Source organism: Amphibalanus amphitrite, unplaced genomic scaffold (genome assembly GCF_019059575.1).
Source record: "Amphibalanus amphitrite isolate SeventyFive unplaced genomic scaffold, NRLGWU_Aamphi_draft 000189F_arrow, whole genome shotgun sequence".
In the NCBI taxonomy this organism is placed as follows: Eukaryota; Metazoa; Arthropoda; class Thecostraca; order Balanomorpha; family Balanidae; genus Amphibalanus; species Amphibalanus amphitrite.
Window position 1 is genome coordinate 8,259 of NW_024881684.1, and position 20,079 is coordinate 28,337.

The 20,079-nt window shown below is 51.9% G+C and overlaps 2 protein-coding genes across 2 annotated transcripts in view; one reads left to right on the forward strand and one right to left on the reverse strand.

The window, feature by feature from the left end:
* Nucleotides 1-390: 390 nt before the first annotated feature.
* LOC122384435 lies at nucleotides 391-1,901 on the reverse strand. Its single transcript, XM_043371819.1, has one exon. It carries the CDS (start codon nucleotides 1,875-1,877, stop codon nucleotides 444-446), a length of 1,434 nt encoding a protein of 477 aa, XP_043227754.1. The 5' UTR covers nucleotides 1,878-1,901; the 3' UTR covers nucleotides 391-443.
* Nucleotides 1,902-12,324: 10,423 nt separating this feature from the next.
* LOC122384414 (heparan-alpha-glucosaminide N-acetyltransferase-like) overlaps nucleotides 12,325-20,079 on the forward strand; it is a 49,754-nt gene continuing 41,999 nt past the window's right edge. Inside the window, exons 1-4 of the mRNA XM_043371800.1 lie at nucleotides 12,325-12,433; nucleotides 13,782-13,850; nucleotides 14,165-14,366; nucleotides 14,487-14,608. Coding sequence (XP_043227735.1) covers nucleotides 12,342-12,433; nucleotides 13,782-13,850; nucleotides 14,165-14,366; nucleotides 14,487-14,608 — 485 coding nt within the window. The 5' untranslated portion in view covers nucleotides 12,325-12,341. The remainder of the gene's footprint in view (nucleotides 12,434-13,781; nucleotides 13,851-14,164; nucleotides 14,367-14,486; nucleotides 14,609-20,079) is intronic.

Consider the following 20,079-nt stretch of genomic DNA (forward strand, 5'->3'; position numbering starts at 1 on the left):
TTTGCATTGCTGTTGACAATTTACGTTACTTTTGGACGGTGGCTCGCCGCCCCAATATGCTGCCGCGCAACTTTAATCCAACGGCGAATGGCAACTTTGCGAGAATCGAAAATTCCCGATTTACATACAGCAGAAGCTGGCAATGCCATTGCCCAAGTATAGAATATGGAGACCCGACAGAAGGGTTGTTAAAAAAACGTTTTTTAGTGCGATTCTCTTTCCTGAATTCAATGATACCCAACTTAACGAAAGCAAATAACTCTTAGGGGTTCCTCAACCGGCTTACAGGGAGGTCTGCAGCCCCCGGCCGTTAACCGGTGTCAATAAGAGCGATAAGCAAACAACATAGGGCAGACAAACGATTTTATTGACATTGTGACGAGGCTGATTTTCACGCAGCAGGGTAGAGCGGTGGGGAGGGTGCGGAGGCGGCCACGGCCACTTCACAGGCTGTCGAGGGCGCTCTTTTTGAAGGAAGGCAGGCGCTTCCGGTGGTCCTCTACAGCTTGGAGAAGCCACTGAAGCTGGTCTTCGTCCTGGGTGACCGTATTGGCGAATGTCTCTATCATAGCAACACCTCTCTCGGCGACATCGTTCGTCACATTTAGCTCACGCACGAATGTTTTGAACCTCGTGTAGCCGCTGTCGTCCTCCCATGCACATGCTGGCTGTCGCAGCCAGGATCGTGGGTCCAGCTTCAGAAGCTGGAACAGCTGCCAGCTGGCGTCGGTTACGAGGTCGGCCAGCTGCGTGTGTCTCTCAAGACACAGCGCGGCGTCCTCTGGGTCGGCGCTCTCCGGCTGGGAGAGCAGAGCCTCTGCCAGGGCCTGGCGCTCGCCCTCGCCGACGGCGTCTGACGCCAGGCTCAGCACCACCGTCTGCGGCTGGAGGTAGGCTGTGTGGCGTCGTAGCACCGCCAGCGCGGCATCAGCCACCGGCTGGTCCACGTCCCGGAACCTTTGCAGGTCCCGGTAGAGCTGCAGGTCACGCACGGGCGCGTCAGCGGCCAGTGGAGCCGTCAGCCACGCCCGCGCGTAGATGAGGGCAATGAAGGTCACCATCCGGCGCAGCCGCTCCTGCTCTTGCGCGTCGTAGCCGAGCTGTCCAGCGAACAGGTACATCTTGATGTAGTATAACACCTTTGCCATCCAGCGGGCGTGGTGACACGCGCCGGGGCGGCGAAACCGTGGTCGGGACGGTCCCGCATCAAGCACCAGCAGCACGAGCTGCGCCAGCTCCCTGTAGTCCTCTCTCAAGAAGTGGTCCTTGCCGGGGCGCGCCAGCATCGCCTGCAGCTGCTCTATAGTGGCATCCCGTAGTTCCTGCAGCCACGAGTCTTCGATGAAAAGGAACCTCATTTCACTCGTATCCAGCTGCGGCCATCTGCGTTTCAAGTCTTGAAACTTGGCGTCCACGGGCCCGCTGGTGGGGCCGAACAGCGCAGTAGAGACGGCTCCCAGCACGAGCTCGAGCACGTGGTGACGACATTCGAGCCGAAGCAGCTTTTTTTCCAGCATCGCCTCCAGCTTCACCACTGCGCCCTTCAGCCGGCCGGTGTTGCTTGAGGTGGTGTCGTAACACAGGCCGACGACGTTGTCGCTGACGCCCCAGTCGTCCAGAGCTGTGGCAGTCGCCTCGGCCTGAGCGAGCCCGGTGCCATCGGCAATGGTCGGCACCGCCAGCAGCTTCCCGCCCGTGTGGTCGGGCCCACCGGAGACGAGGATGGCCAAACGATGTTCGCTGGTGCCCAGTGAATCCTTGATCATCTTGCCGTCCCAATGGACGACAGCGTGTTGCGGCGGAGTGAATGAAGCTCGGAGGGCTCCCGCTGCCTGGTGCCGGCGATGCAGCCGCCGCTGGCGCCGTGACGTTGCCATTGACAAATTGAAGTCGCCGAGGTTGGCAGGAGGCTGCGCTGATTTTAAAACGGCAGCCACTGTCGCCGTAATCTGAGAAAACAATAATGTTCGGTTACCATTTTGTACGTAAAAATGGTTATATGGTACTGAATACACAGTGCGGTGACAAAGTGGTGCCTTAATGGGCTGGACCTCTGCTGGCATATGCTGGTACGGAGCACCAATTCCCATGCGTTCTGCCAAATAGCATATAGGTACTGTTGCTATGAACCGGCACCGGGTACCGACAAAAGTGTTGGTTCGGATACGAGTCAGACAATCATAGGGGCATACATATATAAAACATATAATATCCAAGACATCATCGTTTGATAAATCACAGATATTTATAAAATGCAAAATTAGTTATACGATGTAATCGATAAACGCTGATAACTATATTGTACCAATATTATTGAAACTTACCTGACATGTAGACAGACGGAGTCGGTCAGCGACGTCCAGTATAGGCGCAGCCGTCATAATGCGCCGGGGAAACGTCAGCGTTACCTCGGTATCACGGCGAGCTTTCTTCGCCGGTCCCGGGTGTAATTCTTGACCCGTGTCACTATCGGCAGACTCGGCTTGGCTGTCGGACCCGATACCGCTGCTGTTGAGGACCGACGGCCCCTCAGAGCCCGGCTCCATGCGCTTCCGCCGCTTCCTCTGCTCGATTCGCTCAGCATTTTTTTCAAATACCTTATCCTTTCCGGACATGCATCCTCTTCTTTCGCCCTTTTGGTCAAAGTAAAACTGTATGTCCATCTCCTTCTCTTCTTTTCTTAACATTCTATTTGTCCTTATTTGTTCGATGGCGTCGTCGGCAGCGATGTCCCAAAGAGAGTCGAGAGTCCTCTTGAACTGGGCCCTGCGGCCGCCGGGATCGCCTTCCCTTGCCTGGTTCTTTGCTACTGCATGCCATTCTTCGTAAAGAGTTTTCAACTTTCGCATACAGTTGCGCGGCAGCATTGTAGGGATTCCTGCCATCGTCCAAAAACGAAGCACATTATCGACCACAATGCGAAAAACGGTGCTATTCTCCGGTGTCTGTTTCTTTAGGTGAAATACATTCTTCAACACTGATCTTGCAGTAGGCAATTTCGATCCAGAAATGTCAGGCTCAGGGTGACCCACCATAAAATAATAAGTGTCTTTGCGTAGTTCTTTCCGATTCATTTTAAGTTAAAAAAACTCGCAAAGACGTACCTCAAATCAAAATACGAGCGCCGACCTCCGACACTGGCGCTCGCTGAACACAGAAATCCTCGCCCGCAACACCGGCGGCCCTCCTTCGCTGACACCACAACACTAGCTGACCTGACCTGACTCGACCTGACGCCTAGCGACCCGATAATGCGATAACTGACCTACGCACCTCCAGGCAATTGGCATTCGTCCAAAATCCATCCCCCGCCCCACCGCGCCGGCCGGCCGCCGCAGCCGTCCGAGCGCGAGGCTTCGCTAGGTCGTTTCCGCCCGGGCGCAGCCTGTAATTATTGCCCTTATTGACTCTGGCCAGCGGCCGGGCGCTGCAAGCTTCCCTTCAAGCCGTTTGAGGAACCCCTAAGGGTTATTTGTTTTCGTCATATTGGGTATCGTTAAACTCAGAAAAGAGAATCGCACCACATGAGCCATGAGCCCGTATACTTTTTCAAAAAACGGTTTTTTTTTAACAACCCTACTGAGCATGAGCACCGAAACCCTCTGGAACAGTCGTCAGCGGGGTTGAGCTTCCCAGGAACGTGGAGCCAGCACGCGTTGTGGGTCAGCTCGTGAATCTCAGCCAGTCGGTTAGCCACGAAGGTCTTGAACCGTCGGGTTTCATTACCAAGGTACTGCTGAACGACCTTGCTGTCCGTCCAGCAGAAGATGTCATCCGGCGGCTGAGTGATCTCCCCGAGAACGGTAGCCACCAGACGCGCTCCAAGAACGGCTGCTTGCAGCTCCAGACGGACAATTGATAGTCGCTTCAGTGGAGCGACTCGGCACTTGCCGATCAGGAAGCGACAGTGGTGTAACCCATCGCTCGAAGTTGTCCTCCAGTATGCCACAGCGCCGAACGCACTCTCTGACGCATTGCAGAACACATGAAGTTGGCGTCGCAGTGTCCCTGGGCCGCTGGGGTTCACGCAGCGTTGCATCACGACTTTGTTCAGCTTCTCTGCTTCACTCAGCCACTCCAACCATTGGCTCAGCTCAGGTTCGGGTAGTGGCTCGTCCCACTCCAGATGTTTCCACCAGAGTCGCTGCATCATCATCTTTGCTCTCACGGTAACAGGAGCAGCAATCCCCAGAGGGTCAAAAATTGTTGACACTTTGCTGAGCACACCACGCTTGGTTGCACTCACTTCTTTGGCTTGGAGACGAAACCCCAATGTGTCCTCGTCTTCCTCCCATGCGATGCCCAGCGTCTTTTCAGCGGTGTGCGTGCTCCTGAGACATAGGCTCGCAGAGGCGCTGGCTTTCTCACTCTCTGGAACGCCTTTCAGCACAGCGGGGGAACTGCTTCTCCACTTCGTGAGGTGAAAACCTCCTCTCTCCAGTGTCTCCTTCACGTCAGCGTACAGCTGTTTGGCGGCGTCTTCCGTCATGCAAGAGAACAGGCAATCGTCCATGTAGAACGACTTTGCCAGTTGCTCGGGACTTCTGCTGAGAACCTTGTCTGTCTCCGCTCCATGGTCCAGAAGTGCTTTTCTCAGCACGTAGTTGGCCGTTGCCGGTGATGACTTCGCGCCAAAGATGACCACCTCCATCTGATAGACGTCAGGCTTGCGGTGTCGCTCCATATCTCGCCATAGAAAGCTCGATGCAGGCTGGTCTTCTGTCCGGATCCTCACCTGATGATACATCTGCTTGATGTCCGCGGTCACAGCGATCAGACCTTCCCTGAAGCGCATGATCACCCCAGGAAGGCTTTGTAGTAGATCTGGACCTGTGATGAGCTTCGAGTTCAGTGATACACCTTGGTATGTTGCCGCAGCGTCAAAAACGATTCTCAGCTTCCCTGGCTTGTTCGGATTCACTACTGCGTGGTGTGGCAGATACCAACGCTTCTCCTTCGGTTCGTCCGCTTCTTCTGCTGAAAGCTTCCTTGCGTGACCATCTTTCACATATCCGTCGATGATGGCTTGGTACCTTGTGGCCAGTTCTGGCTGCTTGTCGAGTTTCCTCTCAATGGACTGGAGACGTCGGTACGCTTGGTTCCAGTTGTCCGGTAACATCGGTTCGTCTTCACCCCACAGAAGGCCAGCTTCATATCTGTCCCCCACCTTCCTGGTCTGCTGATCCAAGATTCGCATAGCTCTGAGATCTTCTTGAGATCGTGCATCAGAGCTGTTGATCATGGTGCCGAAGGCCTCGGTCGTCCACCAGTCTTGGACCAACTCTTGCAGACCCTCCAGAGCGTCTTCGGGAGCACGTTGACGCACGAACATGACTTGCCGCATTGTGCTTGGAATCAGGGTGGATATCGATCCCGTCAGGGTCCAGCCAAAGTCTGTCCGGATAGCGACGGGCATTCCGGGGCCTCCCACCCTGACCTCTCGCTGCAGCACAGTTTCCAGAATGTTGGCACCAAGTAGGAGCTCGACGTGTGCGCCGTTGTACTGCTGTAGGTCCAGGTCCTGCAAGTGCTTCCAGCTGCGAAGCTGCTTGCTACTCAGTACTCATGCTGGGTGGGGCCACGTTCAACCTTGGCACAGACCACACCTCGGGCACGACGATTCGATTTCTGCTGGTCGCTGTGCTCAGAGGACTGACCGTCAGCTGAACTCGAAGAGACGACTGTCTGGTACCGCTTCCTTCGATGTTCTGTAGCTGCAGATTCTCTCGGACTCCAGGGACCCCAACGTCTTCCAAGACATCTTCACAGCAGAGCGATGTCTGCGCTCCCGGGTCCAGCAGTGCTACTACGTCTCTCTCCCCGTTTGGGCCGTGAATCCGCACCGGCACCAACTGCAGCAGTGTGTCTGTCGTCTCTTGAGAGCCGTGCCGACGATGCGACTTCCTTCTCGTGCCACTGTTTTTGGTTCTGTTTGTCTTTCTTCATTACAAGCGGCGCTTCTGTCCACATGTATGAGTCGGTGATGAGATGCATTACATCCATTCAAGTTGCATCGTCTTGCAGAGCGGCAATCCCTCATGAAGTGACCCTTGTTCAGGCAGCCCCAACACAGTCGTTCCTTGCTCACTACGACCAGCCTCTCCTCCACCGTCTTCGACTTGAACTCCGTGCAATCCTGAAGCTTGTGCTGTTCCTTGCACAGGACACAGAACCAGCGACGTCGGTTGTTTTCCGTCTGGGAAGACGTAGCCGACGTAGTCAGAGTTGTTCGTCGCGCCGAGGTCTCCCTTGCACTCGCGGATGGCCTTTTCCTTTCTGGATCGCGGTTGTGGTTGGCTGAGTTTCTCAAGATGGCAGTCTCTGTCTCCAGCCACTTGCTGAAGATCTCCAGATCGGGCTGCTTGGGATGCATCTGATGCACTTCTCGTCCCCACTGGTAGGACAACTCCGCAGGAAGCTTCAATACTACTCGACGCAGGTTCTCGATGGCTCTCAGATCATTGTAGTGGTTCAGAGCGCGCAGCGTCAGCACAGTGTTGCTAACAGCTGAACTGAACCTCTCCACTGGGGCGATGTTGTTGATTGAAGGAGCTGGAGTTGCAAACATGGAGCTGAGATATGCTTGACTGATGTCGCCTTCTCGACCGAAACGCTCGTGCAGCCTTGCCAACGCTTGGTGATACATCTTGCCATCGAACAAGAATCCCTCGATGGCTTGATGGGCAACTCCATCTACTGCTTGTTGTAGATGCGCCATCCGCTCCGTGTCAGAGAGAGACGCCTGATCGTGAACCAGTGCTCTGAAGAGGCTGATCCAACGCGGCCACTCACTTGGATCTCCCGTGAACCGCGGCAAGCTGAGACGCGGAACACTGTTCGAGAAAGCTGCTGACATCCCATGAGGTGGATGCCCAGGCTTCTCTTGACCTTTGTTGTTTGATGTCCAGTTCTTTGGGTTCAAAGATGAACCATCTACTTCCGGTGCTGCCTTGGGTCCGTCGTTCTGGTCTTGTGATCTTGAGTCAACCACATTGTCGGGCGCGTCCCGGCAATTTGGTGTTTCGGTGGCTTGATCCACCCCCGTACCTTCAGCAGACCCTTTGCTGTCCTTGATGGCGGTGTCATCGGAGTCATGTCGACGGTCCCAATTAACTCAATTAACTCAATCATTAAAGTAAACAGGTCCCAATTAAGTTCATCTTCCGCAGCGCGGTACATATATGTAGCTTTCGAGCCGCCCTGGCTCTAGCCCTTTCTGCTTTCTTTAGTTCCAGTGTATCGTCACGTTCTTCTAAGTTCCATTGTTCTTGCTGTCGTAACTTCTCTGCTTCCAATCGCGCCATTTCTTTCTCCAAGCGTTCTTTTCTGATACGACGTGCCTCTTCGAGCTGTGCTCTAACATCGTTCACCTGGCGGTCGGCATCATCCAACTCAACTGCCGCTTCTCGTGACCGGACTGAGGCGGCCGTCTCTGCAGACGTGTGTGACCTGGCACGACTTCGAGCGTGACGGGAGGTGGCAGCTGATGACTTGGCTTCATCCAACCCCTGAAGATACTCCTAGATCTTCCCTTGAATAGCCGACTCTTCTTCTTCAAGATTATCAGCGTATCCCTGAGCTTCGTCCAGTTCTGCGTCATTGAGTTTGCTTTCATACTCCTGATGAGCTTTTCTCAAATCAGAAAAAGCTTCTTTCAGCCTTCCGTTTACCTCCTGGATGTGATCGCGGTTCCGCTGTCTTGCTATCTCTGCTTCTAACACCTTGGACACCCTCGTCACGACAGCCCTCTTGATACCACGCAGTCGTCGCAGATCAGCAAGCTCTTGATCTCTAACATCCTTGAAAGCTCCATCTGCAGTGGGATCGGGCCGTTTGACATCCTTTGCCTCTTCTTTTTCTATCCCCATCTTCTCCTGTTCAGCTCACTGGGTCGCAATCCGGCCCGCGGAGGACCAGAAATGTCGCCACGTGTCCTCTGGTATTTCACACGCCAACGACACTTATTTAGCCGGATGATAGACAAGGACTGTAGGAGAGCGATGGGTAGATAAGGATGGTGAGGAAGACGCCAGCCGCTGCCCGATTCCAGCCTCTCGATGGCGAGACCACTGTAATCGGACAGATCAACCGATACTCCGGCGCCTCGATGGCAAGGTTAGCCGGAGCCGACTGGTCGCACCCCTGTCTGAGCGGAGACCCCGCACCCGAGCCTCGATGGCAAGACCCGGGGAACGAGTTTAAGCTCAGTAACTCGATGGCGAGACACTGTGGCCGCCTCCCTCACACACCCCGGAAGAGGCCGTGTTATGAGTCCCGGATGGAAGGAAATGATCGGCTACTCGCACGCTGAGAAGACTCGCTGCTGTTCACTGTCCCGTCCCTTTTTCCACTGGTCCAGCTCCTCTCCACACCAGTTAAGATATTTCACTTGCTGTATTGTGCACCACCACCACACCACAGCCAGAGCACCACTTCCGCCCACACAGCGAGCACTTCCCCGCCGAGCATCCAGAACGAACTCCCCTCGAGCCCCGTGCGCCGACCCGAGGTCACCTCACCGGCGCCCCGAGGGCAGGAGCCCACACAGCCAATCACGGGGCCGCTTACAATGAGCCAGCTCAGTGCCGGCATAGCCCCGAGCGCCACGTGGTCGGCCGGCCGCCGCATGGCCCGCTCGGTGGTCCCGGGCGGCCCGGCCTGCAGCTGCCGGTGCTAACAGAGCAATTGAATGCACTTTTCCGCGAAGATATAGCTCTATTGGTCCCCGAGGTAAGGGGCCTGTTTTTCGAGAAATGTTGATATATGCAACATTTTACCTTTGATGAACTCTGGTGACGTGACCTTTGACCTGACCTAGAAATGACTAATTACCCTATCTGGAACTTTGGGCGCTCCTTCGAATGCCACTTACTACGTGTCGCTATGTGGCACAGGAGCCGAGTTAGAAGGGGAGTGTTCAATCAACACCTCCCGTCCCGGCGCGTTTGACGCCGAGGACCGGTCCGGCGCGGGTTGATGTTTGGCTGCTACATCAAAAGTCGCAAAAAGTCGCAAGAAATGACTGTTGGATCTTGTAGTGCAATGACTCATTGACATGTAGCGAGATTTTCGAAGCGGTACTTTGCGGTACTTTTTTTTTTAAATCTTTTTGTGTGTGACATCAATTATGTGAAATTATATTTTCGTCTTGAAATCTTTGCGGTGCAAATACATCATAACCAAGTAAGAGTTCGCCATTTTCATGTGGTTATGTGTGTTTTGCAGACCCGGAGCTGTCGTTTGATGTATATAAATGTGGAATTCCTCCTCAAGTTGTGATTGTTTTCGTGGATCAAAGATACGTTGTCGAAGAGTGCGGGGACAAGTTCGGTCCAAACGATTCCGAAGTTCGTGTTTAAGCTGAGTTTTCTTCATGAAATAGCAATTGTGTTTGAAAACAAAGACCACAGCAATGTACATATTATGATCATTTTTGAACAAATTGGTATAGGTTTCATTGCACATTCACAACGTTCGATTTTTTTGCCCATGTCGTGCTAGACCTGGCGATCCGCCCAGTGTGCGATGTACGTAATTTTGTAGAGGCAGTTGGAACGCGATGCGGCGAAACGAAGCTATGGTTTATCTTGATTATATATGTTCGACAAAGGCCAGTGGCCGAAATATCACATATTTTCTATCAATACAGTACATTTTTCGGCACTTTTTTATTCAATATCGAGGAAAGGTAATGCTAATATATTTTCGATGGGAGAAAACTGAAATGCGCCGCTTTTGGACGGAAGCCATTATAAACACTCCCAAACACCAAATTACAAGTAACTTAGACACACTGAGCATGAAAATGGTGCCCGGGACCCCTGTTTATGACCCTGAGGTCATCTCAGGTCACGAATGGTATCTAACAGTTTTTTCGCAAATAACTTTTGATAGAGCCATTCTAGAGCGATGTGTACAGCTCGACGACACGGATCGCCTGATATGCAACATGACCATTTTCAGTCAAGTTCAAGTGAAGCGTCTTGACGAGAGGAACACGATGCCCTTAAAAGTAACATCGTGCAAGGCTTGGATCAAAAGTTACTGCAGAAAAAAAAAACTGTTTAAAAAATCGGCTGTTTTGGCAGCTTTTGCTTCCTGCAGGCAAAACCGTTGACGTTAGGTCAAATCTGAGAGAATTACTCAGAAAGGGCGGCTAGGGCTATCGAATGCGCTTTTCTGCGACGCTGTAACTCTATTGGTTCCCGAGTTATGCGTTGGCTTCTTGAAAATTGTCGACATTCGACCTGAAAATTGGTGAAATTTTGCCTTCAATGACCTCTGGTGACATGAGCTTTGACCTAACAAAAAAGTGACCGAAGTGATTTCGTCATTATTTTGGCGCTCTTTCGAACGCCGCCTTCTGCGTATCACTTCGTGGCCCAGCAGCCGAGTTAGAAGGGGGTGGGGTGGGGTTCCAACACCCCCACCCCCAGCAGGGCGTGGAAATCCAGGACCCCGGCCCCAGTGGGGGGCGGGTTAACCCTCGCCGGCCGAGGGGGGGGGGGAGCGGGTGCCGCCCCCCATAGGGTTTTTTTTCGCGATAGCTCCGAACACGCTGGCGATAGAGAGCTAAAACTTGGCATACCTGACCTTCAATTCAAGCCGGATCTTTTGACACCAACCGAATTTTTAGGTCAGGTCAGGTCACTGACCTATGACGTCATAAGTGAACCTCTGCACGGTCTTCAGATGTCGCAACTTCGCAACGCCCTCACTGCCAGAGGAGATGTCACAGGGAAATGAAACTTGCAGGATCTAGTATCCATTATGAGCCTCGCAACTTGTATATCTCGGATTTTTCCTAAAGGTCATATGAGGCCAGGTCATTTTCGTGACCTCACCTTTATAAGTCAATGGGGAAAAATAAAAACTGCTATTCTGGCGCCGGGAACGATTTCCAACTATCTCAAGCACACAGAATCGTGATTTGATGCACTCCTTGCAAGGTTAGATGCGTCACTTTTGCAATGTTGACCTTGCGTGACGTCATTTGTGACGTCATCAAGGTCATATTAGTTTTTCGTCAACAACTCTTGATCAAATTGAGCTAGCGAGTCGGGAAAACCACCAATGGACTCAGGAAGACCTGGTGAATCGACTGATATGCAACATGACCTCCCTCGACCAATTCGTGACCTGGGGGCGCTGCCCTGTCTGTGACCCGAGGTCAACACCCTAAGTTGACCTCACCCAAACAAAAAGTATATCATTCGAACGTATACGGCGCACACGCCCGTTTTTTCTGCAACGTGCTAGCCCCCCCCCCCCCCCCCCTCTTGGCCGGCGCGTAGTTATGTAGAAAGCCAATAGGTCCGGTGAGGGGTAAGCTAGCACCGGGCCCTCGGGCCAGCGGAGGCAGGGGTAGCCAGTAACAGTTGGTAGCATTAGGCCAAATGGGCGCTCAAAAACTGCTGCCCCATAGGGTTTCCATGTTAAATCGACCTTTTTCAAGCGAGCCCCATACGTAAGCTAGAAGATAAAATGCCAATATTATGGTGGGGAAAGGTAGCCTCAAGCTTCCTCTACAACCTTTCTATCTAGCGTTTTTCGATGCGGAGGCCATAACAGGTCCAAAAAGCATTGGGCGCTGGCCGAGGTACCAAAAGCCCCTCCATGAGAGCACAAGATCCTGCTCATGCGCACATTGCCTCAACCCTGTACTAGCGTACATTAGTGATACTGCTCACGGACTCGATCAGCCAATCAGCATCACTGATTACATTCATAGATGTCGCTAGTATCACGTAAATCCTGCTTGCGAACACATTTTAAGAATGAAACAGCTGCGCCATTTCCGCCTTCCATAGATTCCTTCCATCTTAGTATCAACTATACGCTTTTCAAGTAAAGACTAAGTTTTAAACTACGGTTAGTATGTTATTTCTGGTACATATAATTTAAAAATAACTGCTTTATGAATTTGGCTTTACTCTTCAGAATGGAGTGCTCTATTTTTTCCATATTCAAAAAATATATCACCTACCACCTAACTCATCCAGGTAAAATGGGCGCTTTCCGCGTCGTTGGTGTACCCGTTGTTCTATATACCCTGAGCGGAGGGGCCCCTTTGTCAAGTTGCCCTCCCCCCCCCCCCTCCCCAACGCCAAGTCTGCGACCGCCCCCGACAATTTTGGGGGATGTGGTGCAGCTGTTTTTATTCATTTTTACTTTTTGCTTAATTTTATTTTATTTTTCGCCTTCAGGGGAAGGGGCATGGCCCGCGTGCTACGTCCCTGCCCCCCCCCCCCCCCGGCTACGTCCCTGGCCGGCCGCAGCAACAGGAGTCTCGTCTGACCGTGTGCCATTCGCCTCTCGTCCCCAGCATATGTATCGTGGTGATGATCTTTGTCAACTACGGCGGCGGCCGGTACTGGTTCTTCCGACACGCTCCCTGGAACGGCCTCACGGTGGCCGACCTGGTGTTCCCCTGGTGAGACTTAGCAGGCACCGCGCCCCACCGACTTCGTGAATTATTTTTTATTTTTATTCCAACATTATTGGAGAACAAGTGCAAAACAGAGACAACATGAAGTTATCCCGCACACTCGCACTCATCACAAAAAACATGGAGCCGGCATTCATGCACATTGGCATAGGAACGGCTTGAACATTGTGGGCTCATGGGTGCAGAAATTCACTGCCATAGACGTTGGGGTGAGGGTAGGGAGCCCCACTGGGTATTATGTTCCCTCTCGACTTTGGTAGGTATGTATCGCGGCTCGCTTCCGATATAGGAAAACGGTTTCAAGGGGAGGCTCGTTGTGAGCTTCAAGGGGGTGTTCCGAAATGTAGAATTATATTGAACATTCAGATAGGTACCTAAATTACCCCGCCCCCCAAAAAATTCAATTTTCTGTTCCTCTCGTCACGGGCAACACGCTAATTTTTTCTAGCTCGATCAGAGGCCAAAGGGCAAGGAGGTCCAACGGACCCCCCCCCCCCCCTTCTTATACGTTCGCGGCTGGCAGAGCACCAGTACGGGCGAGGGTTAAACTTACAATATTCAAACACAACAGCTCGGTATACTGAAAGCAGCATTGTTCCCGAGCTCAGACAGAGCTGCATGGCATACATGGCCGACCGAACCATAGCATATGTGTGTGCAGTCGATCCGCCTACGTGCTGTGCCCCTGCACAACGGGGCCCATGGGGAGAACCTGAACTGGAGCTGCTGTTATTACAGAGCTCGGCGTTTGGTTCCAAAGTACTGTCATGGTGCTATTATGCCATTTCATTGACAATGTATCAAGGTCACTTGTTTGGCTAGAAATGTGACGCTCTGTCCACCCTGTCCACAGGTTCATGTGGATCATATCCGGCCTGTCCACGGGTTCATGTGGATCATATCCGACCTGTCCACAGGTTCATGTGGATCATATCCGGCCTGTCCACGGGTTCATGTGGATCATATCCGGCCTGTCCGCGGGTTCATGTGGATCATATCCGGCCTGTCCGCGGGTTCATGTGGATCATATCCGGCCTGTCCGCGGGTTCATGTGGATCATATCCGGCCTGTCCACGGGTTCATGTGGATCATATCCGGCCTGTCCACGGGTTCATGTGGATCATATCCGGCCTGTCCACGGGTTCATGTGGATCATATCCGGCCTGTCCACGGGTTCATGTGGATCATATCCGGCCTGTCCACGGGTTCATGTGGATCATATCCGGCCTGTCCGCGGGTTCATGTGGATCATATCCGACCTGTCCACGGGTTCATGTGGATCATATCCGGCCTGTCCGCGGGTTCATGTGGATCATATCCGGCCTGTCCACAGGTTCATGTGGATCATGGGCGCCAGCATGGTGTTTTCTCTGCGCAGCCAGATCCGCCGCTCCGTACCAAAGTACGTGCAGGGTACAGACCCGACGGGACCGGGGGGGGGGGTGCAGACCCGACTGGACCGGGGGGATACAGACCGGTCGGGCTGGGACCGGTCGGGCACAGACGTATCTGTGTGACGGCGCTGCCCTGGTGTGTGTGTGTGTGTGTGTGTGTGTGTGTGTGCGTGCGCGTGTGCGTGTGCGTGTCAGCCGTCTGCCGTACTCTGTACTGTGTGTGTGTGTGTGGCCGGCCAGGTGTCAGATCTGGGTGTGTGTGCGTGTCAGCCGTCTGCCGCACTCTGTACTCTGTACTGTGTGTGTATATGTGGCCGGCCAGGTGTCAGATCTGGGTGCGTCTGGTGCGCCGCGCCGCGCTGCTCTTCCTGCTCGGGCTGGTGGTCAACTCGGGCTCGGCGCAGAGCGGCTGGTCGGCCGGCGGCCTGCGCGTGCCGGGAGTGCTACAGCGGTTCGCAGTCTGCTCACTGGTGATCGGCACTCTGCAGCTACCGGCGCTGAGCGCGGCCGAGCCGCTGACCCAGGTCAGAGCCGCCGGCCGTGGACGGGGGGGGGGGGGGGGAGCTCTGTGCTGTTCTCTGACCCGCTCTCTGCTGTGGGGCGTGTTGTGTTGTCTGTTCTGAGCTGGTGTTGTCGGCCGGCAGGGCTGGCGGCTGGCCTGGCTGCGCGACGTGACCTGCTGCTGGGCTCAGTGGCTGGCCGTGGCGCTGCTGGCGGCCGCGCACACGGCCATCACGCTGCTGCTGCCGGTGCCCGGCTGTCCGCGGTACGTCCCTCACCGGAGAGGCGCGCTCAGTCTCACAGCCTGCCGGTGCCCGGCTGTCCGCGGTACGTCCCTCACCGGAGAGGCGCGCTCATTCTCACAGCCGCCAGAGATGGTCGGCGCCGGCTTTCCCATGCTCTCTGTGGCGCCCACCTCGCGGCCCCAGCAGGGCTAGATGGCGTGCGGGAGCGTCCACCGTACTAGTACCCTCTGTGCCCCCGTGCTCAGCGGGGCAGGGTAGGCTGGGGCAGTTTGAACATATTTTTACGTCTTCTCCGTCGTACGAAATTCCAGCTCAGTCCTGGATGAAGAAAAACTTCAGTAGCGCAAGTGTCAATTACTTTCACCATGCAAGCCTCATTTTTGGACAAGCCGAGCACACCTTGAAAAGCATGGCCTCACTTCTCCACCAAATCACGGTGTGTTCAAATTGCCCCACCGTGGGGTAATTTGAACATGCTGCCTTGGCATGCTATAAAAACGATAATCTCGCCAGCACCGATGTTGTTTGATCCATAAACAAATAGGCAGAACAGTGCTAAACATACCTTCATTTGAAAAATCGACAGAACAACAAAAATAACGGTTGCAGAGAATCCATATCTGCACGCTGCACACCGCTCAGTTGGCAAAAGTCGCCTCTCTTCAATTAACAGAACGTCTATCACTTCCGGTCGATACAAACCCTCCCAACCTTACTTCATCTGTTATGTATGATTTCAAACTTTTACGACTAGACATTGTAATTCAACGCACGTTTTTTGGCTACTACGCGTTTTGCAAGCGTGCGCTGTGTTCTGGCCTCTAGTCGTTTATTGTTTTCGTTTCGAATTTTCGACCTTCGCATCGAGGCTGTTGTCAGATTGTTGTATGTTTCTTGACAACGGCCTCGATGCGAAGGTCGAAAATTCGAAACGAAAATAATAAATGACTAGTAGTCGAAAAACGTACGTTGAATTTCATCTGTTATATTGGTGCCAATCGGAACCTGGACATTCGGAGTTCAGATTTTGTCCGATGTCCAATTCGGAATTGGCTGAACAAAGGCAGCAGACTGGACAACATTGGACGATGGCTTGCTACACTTTAGCAATTTTAGCAATTTTAGAAAGTAATCGTGCATAGCGTTGATTGGCGAATGGAAAGCTGAGTGAAGCTCTCAACATAATAAACAGTTTTCGGCTGGTAAAATTACATAATAAACAACGTAAATGACAGTTTTGAGCATAGATTACTGCGCAATTTTCGGACATATTTGGACAAATGGCTGATTTGAACATTTTTGGACGGAAAATCAACGAAAATGCCGGACATTGGACGGATATTACACACAAATTTTCTAAAACTAGCATCACTTATCTGCAACTGCTTTGGGTCGAAGATATTGGCAAAAAACTAGGAACGTTGTTTTTCGGAGTTATCCCTGTCTTCATTGAATTGATCAGACTATGTTCAAATTACCACACGCTTAACCTGCGCCGGGCCGGGGGGGGGGGTGTTTGAACAGTGAACACCCCCTGCGGTTTTTCGCAGATACCTCCAAAACGGCTCCGCGCCGCCGTTTTTGGCACACCTGTTCGTGCATCTTTTCCGCACATGTTGTGAAAATTGTAGACCCAGGTCCCCTTAGGTCAGGTCACCAGGTCACGCCAACTGACCTCATCTCAGAAAAAAATAAGAAAGCTCGTCATAGCTACACCAATTGATCGATTGCCTTGATTTTTTCAGCGATTGATTAAAGCAATATTATCTATAAAATTTATATCTCGGAATTTTGATATCGGTGACCTAAGGTCAGGTCAATTTTGCGGCCTTCTTCTTCTTCTGTTGTCCGGCGATTCCGGCGGGCCGATCATCGGGCCTCCGGCAGGAGGCCAGTCCTCCTGAAGAACCTCAGCACCGCGTCCGGGTCCTCTTGTAGCACCGTCAGTGTCGGGGTGTGGCCGAGGAGCGCAGACCGCGCCGCCTGGTATTTCGGGCATTCACAGACCACGTGTTCCGTGTCCTCCGGCACGCCACACTCGGGACACAGGCCGTCGGTGTCCGGCCTGTTCCATCTGGCTAGTGTGGCTTGGAGCAGTGGACAGCGGTTCGCTCGCAGCTGATGGAGCAGAACCTGGTCCCGTCTGGCCCATTCACTCTCATACTTCAGGCAGCGCCCGTCCGTCGCTCTCCGGTGTGTGTGCTCCGGGGGCACGGTGGTGTGGTACGTGCCAGACCATTTCTTCCAGCACACACCACGGATGGCCACTTTCGCCGACGGGAGGTCGATCTTGGCCGTTTCTTGAGGGAGGGTCCTTCCGGTGTTTGCAGCCTGATCTGCCTGCTCGTTTCCCGCGATGTCTGCGTGGCCAGGGATCCAGACGATTTGCACGTTCATTTTTCTGCGACTGAGATGGTTCAGGCCTGTCCATATCTCGGTAAGGGTTTCTGGGGCGGGCCCTCTGGTACCCTGTTTGAGGAAGGTTACCAGTGAGAGTGAGTCGGTGCACAGGCGGGTCGTCTTGACTTCCTTTGGGGCTCGCGTTGCCTCGGCCTTGCTCGATGCGGACAACTCCCCCTCCGCCAACTCCAAACCCCTTCTCCGTGGAACCGTCAGTGTAGTAGGTTGAGTCCGTGGGCGGCAGGGATTCCAGGACGCGCTCTGCTGCCGCTCGCCTTCTTTCCGGTGGATCATGTCTGGAGGTGGTGTCACCAGATTTTGCGGCCTCTCCATTATAAGTCAATGGGAGAAAAATGAAAAGCGTCTGTTTTGCCCGAACGCTATTCTAGACACTCTCAAACATCGAGATGTTGGTAAAATTGACACACTGAACCGGAAAATGGCAACTGTGACCTCTCGTTATGTCCCCGAGGTCATCTCAGGTCACGAACAGAATCTAACAGTTTTTCGCTAATAACTTCTGATAGAGGCGTGCTAGAGCGCTGAAAACGCCTTTAATGTGTTCGGCTCGACGTTGCGGATCGACTGATATGCAATATGACCTTTTCCGGTCAGGTCATGACCTTGACCTGCGGTCAAATTTTCAAGTTGACCTTTCAAGGTCAAATTTTAGTTCATTCGACGCGTCTCGACGAGGGGAACACGATGCTGGCAAAAGTAATGTCATGGCTCTTTTAAGTCGAAAGTTATTGCCGAAAAAGAAAACGTTTTCGTAAAAACGGCTATTTTTGGAGTTTTTGCCCTCTGGAGGCTAAACCGTTGACCTGAGGTCAAATCTGAGAACATTAATCAGAAAGGTCTGTAAAAGGGCTATCGAATGCACTTTTCCGCGGCGCTGTAGCTCTATCGGTTCCCGAGATAGCCGTCGGCAGTTTCCAAAATGTTGAAATAGTCAACGTTTGACCTTTGGTGACCTCTGTTGACCTGACCTTTGACCTGACCCAAAAAATGACCGAAGTGTTTTCGTCCTTATTTTGGACGTTCTTTCGATTGCCGCTTACGGCGTGTCGCTACGTGGCCCAGGAGCCGAGACTGTTCAGACACCCCCCCCCCCCCCGGCCCGGCGCGGAATCTCAGAGCACCGGCTCGGCGCGGGCTAAAGCTTTTTTGCCATATTTAAAAACAGGTTTCAAAAGCAAATTTCTTAGATTAAAGGCACTTATCAGTTCATTGTACAACAAAAGCCGTTGCGTATTAGGCGCTAGGAAGATTTCGCGCTGCAATGGAGTTGCAACGACGTGTTGTTGGGTGTTTTTACTTGCGAAATTGATTTTTTACAGTGTGCGTCAACATATTTATTCCCTGTACCTTTAAACCCCATTCATATGATAGCTCTGTTAGTTACGATAATTTCCCTCATTGGTCTTATTGTTGTGCCGCTTATCGATTTTCCATAATTTTGTGTTATTCATATTATGTTAAAATTGCCCCACCTCACAGTGGGATTTTTTCGATCTAACGCGTGTTATTAAAAAAAAAACATTTTTTGTTTTTTGTTTATTTTTTGCGTCAGTGGGGCTAAGCAATGTTTGAATTTTTCATATATGGTATTGTGTTATCTGTGTATCTACTCTACAGCCAGGCACGTATGCAGGATTTCGCTCAGGGAGGGGCGACAGCCAAGAAGGGCCCGGAGGTCAGCTCAAGGGAGCCCCACGGCGACTGCTTATCCTGGTGTGAAAAAATCGAGGTCAAAAACAGTAAATATACGATAGAATTCGAGATGTTGTAAATGAAATGCATTGTCTTGCGTTTGTCAACCTTGATAAAATGTTTGCAGTTATATAACTTCAGTTGAAGATCGTTTTTGCAATTCACTTCCTTTGAAGTTCGTTAACCCACGCCGTGCTGGGGGGAGCGTTTTCACGACTCCCCTCAGGTTATTCGTGAATATTTTTTGTACACCTGTTCATACTTTTTTCCGCACATGCTGTGAAAATTTCAGACCTGTGTCGTTTAAGGTCAGGTCACCAGGTCACGTTAAGTGACCTTACCTCAGAAAAAGTTCAAAGGCTTGCTAATCTAAACCCTCTAAAACATCGGTTCATAAGTAAACATGACACACTGAATCAGAAATTTGCACCTGTGATCCCTGTGTGCCCCCGAGGGCATCTCAGGTCATGAAAGGTCACCAGCAGTTTTTTTTTACTATCACTTTTGATAGAAACGTGCTAGAGCGGTGAAAACACGTCAGCTGTGTTCAGCTCGACGATACGGATCGACTGATATGCAACATGATCCTTTCCGGTCTGGTCATGACCTTGGCCTGAGGGCCTGAGGTCAAATTTTCAAAATGGCCCTTCAAGGTCAACGTACCTATAGCTCATTCGACGCGACTCGACAAACACCATTAAAATGCAAAAAGTTAAAAGGGATAAAAGTCAAATGGAAGAAAGTCGAAATGTATTAAAGTCAAAACGTCAAGAAGTCAAAAGTCTAAAGTCATCTTTTTGCTTATTTGACTTTCTGCTTTTTGACTTTTTGTCTGCTGGCTTTTAGCGGATTTGACTTTTTGCCATTTGATTTTTATATTTTTGACTTTTTGTCTTTTGACTTTTTGTCATTTGACTTTTTGTCTTTTGACTTTTTGTCTTTTGACTTTTGTCATTTGACTTTTTGTCTTTTGAGTTTTTGTCTTTTGACTTTCTGTCTTTTGACTTTCTGTCTTTTGACTTTGTCTTTTGAGTTTTTGTCTTTTGACTTTCTGTCTTTTGACTTTCTGTCTTTTGACTTTTTGTCTTTTGACTTTTTGTCATGTAATCGCTACGTGGCCCAGGAGTCGAGTTAGACGCAAATAGGGTGGCCTCCGTTGACCACATGCTTAACTGCTATCACAAGTTATCGCACGGCGACCGCCGTCCCCCCTCCCCCATACTTCCGTAACCACTCCCCTCGCCCCGCTGCGCTGGCTGCCACCGCGTGTCGAGCTTCGGTCAGTGCTAACAGTGGCTCTCAAATTTTTTCGCTCAACCGCGGCTGGGACAAGTGACGCCCTCCCCTCCGAGTCGCGATACTTTCAAGAGAGTTTATT

Bases quoted from the DNA above. Each gene is read 5' to 3' on its own strand.
- LOC122384435 (XM_043371819.1), bottom strand. From the start codon at position 1,877: ATGGCAACGTCACGGCGCCAGCGGCGGCTGCATCGCCGGCACCAGGCA.